Source organism: Accipiter gentilis, chromosome 31, assembly GCF_929443795.1.
Source record: "Accipiter gentilis chromosome 31, bAccGen1.1, whole genome shotgun sequence".
Lineage (NCBI taxonomy): Eukaryota > Metazoa > Chordata > Aves > Accipitriformes > Accipitridae > Astur > Astur gentilis.
Window position 1 is genome coordinate 19847603 of NC_064910.1, and position 12672 is coordinate 19860274.

General features: G+C 41.0%; 1 protein-coding gene across 1 annotated transcript in view; it reads right to left on the reverse strand.

The window, feature by feature from the left end:
• Window positions 1–4263: 4263 nt before the first annotated feature.
• The window catches only part of VEGFD (vascular endothelial growth factor D), a 31811-nt gene continuing 23402 nt past the window's right edge, over window positions 4264–12672 (reverse strand). Inside the window, exons 4-7 of the mRNA XM_049834182.1 lie at window positions 10343–10491; window positions 8924–9021; window positions 6329–6524; window positions 4264–4924 (exon numbers count right to left, since the gene is read on the reverse strand). Of these exons, the coding sequence (XP_049690139.1) occupies window positions 4798–4924; window positions 6329–6524; window positions 8924–9021; window positions 10343–10491 (570 nt within the window). The 3' untranslated portion in view covers window positions 4264–4797. The remainder of the gene's footprint in view (window positions 4925–6328; window positions 6525–8923; window positions 9022–10342; window positions 10492–12672) is intronic.

Here is a 12672-nt window from a genome sequence, read left to right on the forward strand (position 1 = left end):
GTGAAAATGTTGAGCTTTTCCTTGTGTTTCATCACTTGAATTGGAGGAGTGAAGCTAAATAACCACTATGCAACCACATTTGAGTGTTCAAACATGATACTGAACAGTTAGCCCATTCATAGGGAGCAAGAATCGCTTTCCCAAGAAAAATGAAAAGCAAAGGAGGCACATGAGTGTGCTTACGCAGCGGGATCCGGATTCAAGGGGAAGTTTTGGATAAATGCTTTGCCAATGAGTCACCTAACAGAAACTGATGGGTTAGTCTGGGTATCTTGCATTACCATGTCAGCTGGACCTGCAATACTAAGCCACCTATTAGAGAGACAGTCTTCACCAATTAAAAATACCACTTAGCAAAACAAGTGGGGCAGAAGACTAGGTGGAATGCTTCCTATCTTGTTACCTTCTTTTCTTGATGCTTAATTTGTAATCATACTCATAACTGGGTATTTTTTTATATAACCACTGTTATATTTTTAAATATATAGCATATACTGATGCAGACTAGAATTAGATCATTGATTATTCATCCATAAACATTTTAAGATAGTTTTTGATGTTTAAGAAATGAAGCAGTTCACACTAAGTCATGGATCCTCAATGCTCTTAACCTGGGAGGACCTTTCACACTGAGTAAGTAGTATTGTAAAGTGTGACAGAAGTGGAAACAAAGCACAGTTAATGGCATAGAAGTCAAAATACAGACCAAGCCCTGATAGCATCCTTTTATGTACTCATTTTGCTTTATTGGCAAATTTCCTTTTAACTTAGTTTAAAACAGACTTTCTCCCCCCCCCCGAGTGAAAAGTTTTTGTTGAAGTTTTTGAGTAACTGCTGATGTAGGAGTCTGACAGAAATAAAATGAATGGCAGTACATAATTCGTAACCCCTGACTTGTTTTTTAATGTAGACTGTAATAAATGAGAACATAGATTCACTTGTCCTGGTAACCACCTTGTAGTTCCAGAGAGACGAATTCACTCCAGGAGTCCAAAATTAGGAGGTGACAACCTCTTTGATATTTTAAACTTCAAACGCTTTTATCAGTTATTTAGAAAATACAAAGGAAACTGGCAGCTGAAGGAGCTTCCACAAATTTTGTTTGGGGTTTTTGAGGTTTCCCTTTCCTTGTTTTACACTACTGTAAAGCAAAATAACTCTTGATTTAAATAGCATAACTCCTAGCTTACTGTGGTACAAGAAAACAAAGAAGAAAAAAAACCAACAAGCAGATTCACATTTTTTTTTGCCTGGAAAACAGGAAGGGACCTTAAGTGTCAGCTGGAGTTGATGGCCAAAGGATACATATAGATTTATATGTTTGCAATGTACATGAGTATGACAGGATTTATATATGGTCTGTCAACCTTCCTATGAATAGTGCTTGCTATAAGCAATGTCACAGTACATGACATACGATGGCTTTCGAAGTAAATGATAGCAGTACTTTCAAGATTTGCTTGAATTTCTTCAGTGTCACTGGCATTTTTTAAGATCACACATACCTCTGTCCTTCTAGAAGTCAAGCACATTTTTTTGCAAGTAGATAAAATGTCCTGACCCTTTCAAATGCAGTGTGCATATTTTGCTATTATTCTCATTCAGTCTTTTCCCTTGCCCACTCCCTTCAAAAAGCATACGCAAGTGAAAGCTAGCTACTCATAAAACCTGGTGGGTTTAGACACTTCATGTATTTTTATCTAGAATTAACAATTATTATTTAAGTATTCTCATTCCTACTATACACATTAATATGTAGAGGCAATAATGCAAATATCACATTAATGATCTTTCTCAATATATAAAAATTAAGACACAGCATAACAGGAAGTTTTAGCATTATTATTCTGGCTATGAAATCTGTAAATCATGTCCATATGCTTAAAAAGCAAGTCACGCTGAACACAGTAATAAAAGGCATTTCAGACTTCAAAGAGAATATTTCTCTGCTCAATAACCTTCCCTCTGAGAAGGTCATTTAGTCATAGGTTAAGAGCTAATGACACCAGTCAAAAACCAGATCTGCTACGAATTTTACATACCTCATTTAAGTCTTCTGAATCGTTATATTAAAACTCTGTTGTTAAATTCTGACGCATCGATATGAAAGATAACATAAAGCATTTCTATTTCAAAGTTTGTTGAATACTTTTAAATGGATTGAAGAATCCAGAATTTCTCAAATAAAATAACATTATGAGTTTTTATAAATCCTCATCAAATCCCAATTATCTGCTCGTGTTTCCGTCTCCACCCAGAGCCTCCTTTTAGTCCTGGTTTTCCAAGCAGAGGATTTAGGGGTGTGCCACAGCGTCAGTGAGGTTAAGGGTTAAATTCACCCAGAGGTTTAGGCCTGGGCATGGCAACATCTCACTCCTTCCCACTGGGATCTTCAGTCCTGACATAGACCTCCAGGCACAGGTCTGTTTTCCAGTGGTCTACGAAGGTGTGAAAACCTCAGAGCAGGGTTCACAGTGGTAGTCAGTGATGGTCCCTTCCTAGGCGGGTATGCTAACGGCTATTGCACTCTCCTGGGGGTTAGGTTGCTCACGTTCAAATCCCTCTCTGCCTCACGGAGAAAAGCTTTTGAACGTGGTTTCAGCCCCTGCAGTGACTGCTTTACCTAAGAGCCTTCTGGAGTTGAAGCAGGCTTATTTGTCTCTCAGGTTGGAGCAGTCCTGTTTTGTAAAAAAAGTTAATGTATTCACAGGTCAGGACAGAAAACTGAGGAAGCCTCTACAGGTCAACACTGATGAGACTCAAGCATAATTATTAGAGGGTTCCAGTTTCTAAACTTCAATTGAAGAAAAGCTAGGAAATGTGAAAGCTTAAACTCTTTCCACAGAATTTATCTGTACAAATACTGCCGTAGTTTCGCACAACGGCATATTTTTACTCCATGTGCTTCTGGTGCCACCAGTTAAGTGTCTGGTTTGCCTCTGCAGCTCCCTGGCTTTCTGAGGAAAGTGCTAATGGTGTAGCCTGTATCGGCAATCCAGCCACGAGGTCGGGGTGCCCCCAACTGAGCTGGGCGAGAAGCGATGGGGCAGTTTGTGCCTTTTACAGACCCTTGTATAGCTCAGGGGCTTCACCCCCCCACGTACACGTGTCTGAATGCAGAGCCTCTCAGAGGAGCGAGGGAAACGTGAGAGTTCTGCTGCTGCCGAGGTGGTTCCCCTGGTTCTGCAGTGGGGTCACGTTCCCCTCCTTGCCCACCGGAGCGCTTGCTCGTTGCACGGGTCCTTCGCTCTGGAGGAGAACCCTCAGCAGGGAGCCCAGCGCAGACTGGTGGGTGACCTTACAGCAGGACCTCCACCCAGTACGCCCACAGGTCAGACTGCGTTCCTCGGTCGGAGGATCCCAGGCCAGTTCCCAGCGCAGATCACAAAAGCAGCCTGATGGTTTGTTTGCGCAGACCTAGATCACAGGCGGCTTAGGAAGCGCCCGGAGCAGTCATCCAGGGGCGAATCCTAAACGCCTTACTCGGACAAAAGACACATTAAATTGTTCGGTGCTCTGTCCAACAATTCAATCAATCTTACAGGATTTGGCTCTAATTTTATTTTAAAGCAATCTATTTTTTCCCTATATAAATATAAAAAAATCTGAGATGCACATCAAAAAGCCATTTTCTATTCCCTGTGTTGTGTCAATCCATCTCTGTAGCAGTTGTTTCATTTGCTCTATTCCCTTCATTCACAGTTCAGTATAGAATTGGAGAATTCAGCAAAGGGGAAAAAAAAATGATTCAGTCATTGAGACTATCACTTCCAGTTCAGGATTATTGCTCACAATATTTTCTCTGGACTGGCTCGGTCCAGACTTCAGTGGCTCAGAAAATAATGCTGTCCTTGTATTTGATTTCATTAAGACACCATTACTCAGGCCTCACACTGGTGACAGGAATTTCAGTGCAAAGGAGGTATTTTCATAGCATGGTAAGCTAAAAGGAAAACCATCTTTTAGTGAACCATGCCTTTCCAGAAAATCACTGAAGAGTTAGTACTAGTGTGGCTGTTATCCCCTTAGGGACATTAACACACTACACCAGGAACAAATAAATAAATCACACATGGCTGTCAGGCAGACGTGGGAAAAATGATTCTTCTCTACTGAAACTATTGGATCAAGTGACCTTGTTTCGACCCGGGTTTGGGCAGAAGCCAGTCCCAGTGGGACAAACATAAGAAGGCTTTGGGGTTTTGCTTGTTTTCTTTTTGTTGGGCAGAGTTTTAAAATAACAGAGAAAAATCAAAACCACTCGAATAACTGAAGTATTTATTTTCTTATATACAATTAAATATGGCACATCTGACAGTAGTTGTACAATAAACTCAAAATGATAATCAAAGCTGGACAGTAGATCAAATAACTCAGTGCTGAACCTATTAGAAGCCAAATCCCGTACACTGAATTTCTGAAGAAAGTTTCACCCAGGAGCTGCATTAGCTAAGGATTCAGAGGCTAAGATTACCCAGTCTCAATTTCTGAAACACTGGCTGGTGACTGTGACTTTATTACCAATATACCAGCTTCATCTTCCATAATACTGAACTGGCTCTTTCCGCTCTTTCTTCCACACAGCCAGCAATTCATTGGTTGTTGTTACCTCTTAGAGAACAATTATCAATGTCCCAGAGGATTCACCTGCAGTTAGTGATTACTCTAATAAATAAATGCAGACTGGATTCATTCTTCTGCTATTAATGTGGAAGATGTTCGTGTTTACTATTGTTTGAAAGTCAGTGACAGCTACTTTGCAAAGCAGTGGATTTTCGGAGAATAGGGGAAGCTCAGTCAAGGAGTTTCTTTGCTTTGGGACCCATGAGATCCTCTCTTCTCCTTCGGACAACGACAATGCCTGGAACATATTGGTTTTGCAGTTGGGCACGTTCTGGGTTGTGACGGACATCTGTCCTCACAGCTGTTTGATAAAGGAGAAAAAAGCAAAAAGAGAGCAGTAATGTAATATGGTAATTCTTTACTGTCACATTCCTCAGCTTTCATGACAGTTCTTGTCTACAGCAACATGTCTTGCTGTTATCCACTTGTCGACAGTCACGGCCTAAGTAATGCTTTCATTTCTTGAGAGCAGTGAGGTCCAGAGTGTCAGCACTGCATAGTGCTGCCCTCAAATTCTGCAAAATACCTTAGCCCACCTGATGCTTCAGCTTTGGTCCTCCAGGAATACTGGGCATGAAAGTCTGGCATAGAAGTCCTGTGTCGAGATTATATTAACTTCTAGAAGCCAAACTCACGCAAACAACTGCTTGCATTGATCCCCTCCCACCTGTCTGAAACACAAAAATGACCAAATCTCTCATGCTCACTTTCAGCTCTGCAGATTGTTTTAGCTATTTTTATACTTGTCAACTATTTTATGCTTGTCTGTATTTTCAAAGCTGAACCTAAAGATGCAAAGGTTACTTCTTCCACAGCTTCTTCTCCATGAGTGAACCTGTGAGGTCTATGCGAATGGACCCTGTGGGTGACCATGCAGTGAACTGCAGCTCTGCTGAGGTACCCAAGAAAAACGGATGCTGACTGTCCTTACGTAAACGTTCAGACCGAGTTACTGCATGCTCCCGGGTCTCTACACAGGACCAAAGCTTTCTGAGAAATTTAAAAAACAAACTAATGCATGAAAACAGGTATTTTGAGAGGGAATTTTCTATCTAAGTTTTGGCAAAGAAACCTCAAAACTAGTTACACAAAAGGATTAGGGAAATGCCTGGAGTATAACAGCCCCAGAACAATTTTCCCGCTTCTCAGTGGTATCAGAGCTGACTGAGTGGGTTTGTACGTGTACAAAATTGCATCAGCTCTAGAAAATCACTTGCTCTGAGGACAAACTGAATAAGGAATAAGCTATATGGTGTGGGTGCCAACTTAGGGAGCCTTTGTCTCTAGATGTCCATGAGACCGCATCCAGCTGTCGCAGAGAACACGGGATGGGTTCTACCTATGTACAAATGCAAGACTCAGTATCTCACTATAAATCCCCTGTCTCATACAGTAATTTCAGTTGTAGCAGTTTTAACGATCATTCCATTAAGATTAGGGAATAAAAAGTAATAAATATTGGTAGGTGAATAGCACCCTTGTCCAGATTTCCTTAAAACATGTTAATTAAATAAACTTTAGACTCCTCCTATGAGGCAAGTGTGGTAAATATCATCTCTATTATTATTATTGTTGTCTCCCTAACTGCAGCAAGGTATTTAATCCTGGGTGGACCTCCTAGCTAATTCAGCACTTGCACCTCCAGCATCTACACGAGCTAATTCAGATCTTGCAGCGTAGACACTGAATGACAAGGAACACTTACCTGCAGGTTTCAGCATGAAATATCTTGTGTTTTAGAGCACAGCTCTCCTGGCTCTCCCTACACAAATAGCAGCTGCAGTTCTCTTTACTTTGAAAGAAATCTGTGGGACACTTCTGTCTACAGATGCATTCACAATTTTCTTCATCAAATTCCATATGTTGTCCACACATAGCCAGCTCAGCAAGTGGAGGGAGTCCTGCAATACCACATACATCTTTTAGTGGTAAGCTTTACATGCCTGAATCCTGCTTTTGAAGAGACTCACTCTTTCTTTGCAATCACCAGGGCTCACAACATGTACTCTCTGATAGATTCTGATCTTCAGAATTTCTCTTGTAACTTACAGTGCAGAAAAGGACTTGAGAGGATTGGGCTGATTATTTCACTTACTCTAATACTGCTTTTCTTGTGGGTTGAACCCTGTATAAAAATACTTTATTTGGGAGCTGTATATTAAAAGAGCCTAGTGACATTATGGAATGCACACATCTTTACAGGACAGCAGGTTTTAAAAATAAAATTTCAAAAAGAATTTAGTCTATACCCATGATAAAAATGCACGTTCACACAAACTGTCACACTCACTACTCAACGAACTTCATTATCCATATACCTTGGAAATTTTTGCAAAAGTAATACTAAGTCTAGTAACATGCGAGCTGGTATAGCACTTTGATAAGGCACATATGCACACTTGTGAGTTCAACGAATAAGAAAATACTCTGCTTCAGAAACAAAACACCAGCCAGGTGAAGGCACTGTCTATCTAATCTATCTTCCCTCAAAATACACATCTGGAGTACAATATGAGGCTGATCCTAGCAAAAAGGGAAAACATTTTGTGAAAGCTTTATTAAAATGCTAGCAGCACATCCCTGGTTAAAGGTCATGGCATATAATGTGTCATTGGGAAGGTAATTTCCTGTAGTTTTACAATTAGCTCTTGGATTTACTCTACGGAATGTGGAATGTAACCTGCGTCCGTGACCTCTGCAGCCTCGGCTCTGATCTCAGTGGCCAGAAAAGGCTTGCACATGACTTGAAAGAAACCATCATTATTATTTACTTAACGCCGGAAAACCAATATCCAGACAGAATAAAACCCAAGTCCTATTGGAAGGGAGGAAGGAATCTGCCCCAGATTCTTGGAAGACAAACCCCTTCCTTGGGGTGATAAAGCTTGGCATGTGTGAAGCGGTGTAGAATATTTCAGTCTCACTTTGTTTCAACCTCAAAGACAGATTTTAAGTTATTTTGTCCCAGCCACTGCCAAACACAATGTACTTCAGAGAATGGTATTTTATCTGAGGAAATATTGAGTCTATGTCAACAAAAGCTGTAATTCAAGAAGCCACACTTTTTAATGCTCCAAGCTGACCTTACAAAAGGCTAAGAGTTAGGAGGACTCTGCTTATTCACAGTCCTTTGGACGTACTCTGAAATACAGAGTACTAATCCTTTCTTGAGTGAAAAGTCTAACCTGAGCTTAACTACCTAACCTGATAGTCAAATGATCTGATCCAGAATGACAACAGAAACCTCTATACAACTGATCTCTTGCTTATTAACATTAGGAGATGGTAATCAACAGACCAGTTTATGAGGTTATTTTGTTTTATTTTAGCTTGCTAGTCTTGGAATTGCTTGCCAGCTTGCTTTAATTTTTGCCTTGGATGGTTTATTCTTTTGCTTGCTGCATGTAGGTTAAACCACAAAGGCAGGGCTTCCTTCTGTGTCCATCTGCTCTCGTGCTACAATAATTTTATTTTGACCAGTGCAATTTCCTGAGAAAAAAATTTTTTTAAAAAATCTCACACAGGGCTTGGAGAAATTGTAACTTCTCATAATGTTTATTGCTAGCAAGTATCTTTAGACTTACACAGTTACACACCCCACCCTGCCCCAAATATTTCCTGCAAATTTCTTTGACAGATTAAAGTTTTCCAGGAAAACAGAAGGAAAAGGCAAGTAGTTTACACTTCTAATTTTACCCTCTTCCATTTCCTTCCACAGACCTGAAAGGGTTATACTTACATACACCCGAGTATGTAAGGCATAATAATTTGAAAGCTTTCTAAATACCTCAGTATTATCATAAACAATACTAAAATACTTTGAAAGGTCATATAATCTTTCGCACTGACTACAGCTAATAATCTTATTCCTGATATGTCTGTTCTTTAAATAAACTCTCAAAATAAAGATTCAGCACCATCCCCATGCAATATATTCAGGGCATATTTTTTTTTACAATTAAAAAGTTTTCCCTAATGCCCATTATATGATTTAAGGCCCATGTAAAATAAAAATTTATCCAGGGTGCCTACTTCACTAACTCTTTTTGATACTTTCCTATTTCCTATTCAGGTTGCTAATATAGAGGGAGTAAAACATCCAAGCAAAAAACATGAGATGGGGATAAGCACATACGAGTGTTTATTTTCAGGTGAATTTCTATATCGTAAGCCAAATCTATCCAGGGATGTGAAATCAAAACTATAACTCTCTCAGTGAAAAAATGGGACAAAACCAAAATGAAACACAAGCAGCCTGGAGATAGTAAGCAAAAGTGTCCATTTGTAATTTCATCTTTACCTTCTCGTCTGTTGGGGTGCTGTACATCTACAACACATTCACATTTGTCACTATCCCAGATCCATCCGTTATGGCACAGTTTGTTGGTAAAGGGGCATCTAGATGAAAAAAAAAAAAAAAAAAAAGATAGGAATTAAAAAAAAAAAAAAAAGGAGCATCAGTGTAGTCATTTGGTAGAATGAGCCTGCTAGTATGCTGGGTCTGTCACTTGTACTACGTGAAGGTAGGGGATCCGTGTGCATTACTGCTGCAAACCTTGGGAAGAAAAGAAAAGAAAACCTTGGGACTGGATGGCTTTGCTGATCAGGCTGAGCTGTCTGGCTCCCAGCAACCAGACAGAGCAAGTACAGCACATATTTCAGATTACACCCTTAGGAGACAGCTACGATTTTGCAGCTTCACTTTTCCACAAAACAGCCCTACGCTACCCAGGGTAGTTTTTGTCTTACAGTATTCATGCCACGTAACTGTGTTCAATTTTGCCATGCTGCCAGAAAGTGCAGGTCCAGTTTAAATTCGCCCATGCTTAAGGAGGTACAGTGGACTCTTTTCAGGGTGAGAGGGGCCAGTTTGACTTTTAGGCACTTGGCTGTGGGAGGGGAACTCACAAACTGGAAGAAGGCTGAGGTTCTTCTGTATTTGCGTAGGAAGAGAATTCAGAGTGGCTAGCAGGCTGAGTGTGGGCTGGAGTGGCTTTGCTGAAATGCCACCTCTCCTCCAGATCAGATGTGTGACCGAAGGGCAGGTATGGGGGCAAGCCTACCTCCAGGGCTAGACAGAGACATCCGAGCTGACTTCCAGTGAGTCACTCAAGCTATCTGTGTTTCTAGAGTCTTTGCTAAATTAATGCAGCCTGTTCTCACCAGGACTACAGGTTATTTTATACCATATTTTGGAGTTAGGTGTGAGATCGCTTTTCTCCAGCCAATGAGCCTGACAGATGCAAACCACAGCTGGGCCAGAAAGTTAAAAGCCACGATTCACGTTGATTCTGACCCGACATGAAGTATGGCAGAGGGCTTTAGCCTTGAGCACAGCACTCTGTGTGCCCTGGCTAAATAATGCATAAGCAGATCTCGTGTCAGGTTGAAAAAGTCTATGCACACATACCCAAATAGCTCCAGTGGAGCATAGTGCTAGTATATGCACTTTGAGTCCCTGCTCGAGCACCTAAATGTCTCAGTGACTCCAGATTCTGCTGAACCAGCCTGCTGTTTGTTGGATTCTGGTGTTTGTTCACTTATAATTCACCAGGTTTAGCTGAAGCTTTCTAACCCTGAGTGATAATCAAGTTATTTGGAAAAACTGTTGGGATAACAGAAAGTGAATGGACCATTATAGTGACCACATCAGAACAAAATAATTTTCATACTTTGGACAACAAAACATGTGTAGAAGTTTGTAAATGAGGGAACTTACCCATCTTCTTCCGGGTACTGGACAGATCTTCGTATGATGGCATACTGATGGCGCTGGGTATTTGATAGACACTTACAGCCTGTGTGATTGGCAATTTTGATTGGCACGGGCTCAGGAACACTTGTCAAGGGAACCGAGATCTCAAAGAGCTAGGTGGGTGAAATTACATTTATTTTTCAGTTTCCATTATACAGTTAATATCTGGAGCTTTAAATCAAAACTTCTTATTCTTTGCCACCATTTTTCCCACCCTTGCTCTTTTCTAGAGATAGTTACCATAGGCATAAATGAGCAGGTAGGCACTGAGGGTTTTGAAGAGTAAGCAATGCCCATCAAGGTAGGAACTTGCCAAAACAGTGGTCCAATACAGTGCTGTATTACCAGCTATTAAATATCCAACACCATTCAAAATTATTTGCAAACACACTCAAAAGCCTCTTCTGGATGCTAGGGCCAAATGGAAAAGATGTAGGTGTTGGGAACTTTGTTCTCAGTTATATCAGTTGAATCTCAACCACTGATGGAGACGGCTGTTTAACTGTCCTAGGGTATAATCACAGCATGCATCTTTACAGGTCTAACTTAACCTCCACAGCCTCCCCAGAGAGGGAAGAAACAGGAGGAAACAGAGGAGAGTTCATTCTGCTTCAGCTGGGCTCCTGCAAGGAATCCTCCTGGAAACATCTCTCTGTTGACTATAGCAGGAGCCTAAGGAACAAGCAGACTACCTTCAGTGCATCCAAATTGTTTAGGATGATCTCTGAGTAGCCCTGTGGGAGCCCTGGTTCCTTGGGCAGCTACGTGTGGGAGCTGTTGAAGTGACCCACACCCCCTCTTCCCCCCAAGCCAGCTTCCTTCCCATGGAAACCAGAGCACAGGGCATGTGTCTGCGTGCCAGCACGTCTCAGCTTAATGCTGCATCCACATCCAGGGGCTGAGAAGTATTCCTACGCCAGACTGCTTAGACAAGTAAATTTATGTGTCGCAGGGTCTAATCTGAGGTGAAATGAGCATCCTTCAGTGGATATTTTATACCAAGGAAAAAAAAAAAAAGCTCTAATATGGGAGTAATTCCATTAATTTTAGAGGAGTAAATCTGGACTGATGGTGGTGTATCCAGGAGTGGAACTTAGCTGGGGGCGTTTGAGGGAATGGTTATTTTGAAGGATGCTAAAGGAATGTTACACTCTGGAAAACTGCAGTTTTTCAACAAACTTAGGAAACTGCTGCTCCAAAAACTCATAAATAAATAAATACTTTTTAGCCTGACCTAGCTCCCTGAGCTGATCAGATGTCTTGTGTGTGTGGCCAACAGCTCGTACGGCTTTCTCCTTCTGGTGTGGAATGAAAGCAATTAATGAACATTGACGCAAGAAGGACAGGGCCTGATTTATTTTACTCCAGCTATATTCCAGTACAACCAGACATAGTGGAATTACATTCTAACAAACCTGAAACAAATACAGAAGTGAATTGGACCTGCTCCCCATGAGGACTTCAGTTTTCTTTTTAAAACAACTGCCCTCGATCTTTGTTTTGATTTAAAGAAACGCCTTTCTAATAAGTAGAATTTAATATATTACTCCAAGTCAAAAGGTGTTATCAATTATAATTAGGGCTGCATGAGATGAAGATTAATCAAGCAAGAGCAGTCTCCTGTGCTCCTTCTGTAGGTGTGAACACAGATGGTTTCATCCATAGAGCTGATAGAAAGTACTAAACTTGGAGCCCTGCTCAGTCACCCACTGGAGCAAGATATCTGAGACACTAGAGGGAGTCTACAAAAAGAAGCTCTCTAGCTGCAATCTTTATGGTCATTTTTTGGCACTGGTCCTTAAAACTCAGATATTTACCACCTGTTGCACCTGAGCAGTAACTGACTACTGGTTTAAGCCTTTCTTTTCCAAAGTGACTTGTGATTTGGGACATTCAGACAGTGAGACATTCAAATTGAGAGCATCTGGATTCTCCTGCTGAAAATGTCTCTTTTTTAGGCTTGCAGAACTGCATATCCAAAATTATTAGCCAGCCTTTTTGGCGCTGATGGCAATTTTGAAAATGCAGCACTTGGACTCTTGGCCTCACACAGCAAAATTTCCCAGAGTTGCTCTTAATCCTTTGGTGCAGAGGATTCCCATGAGCCAATACCCTCACAAGGTCCCAAGTCCAAGTAGCGATACGTTAAAGAAGGGTTAAACTCCCTAACATCCTGCAGACACTTTCTCAGGGCCTGATTTTCCGTCTCTACACACAGATACCCATTTTTAATAATGCAGCATGAATGTAAAATGCTATTGCATGTGCCTGCATTCACTCTGCATGGATAAAAA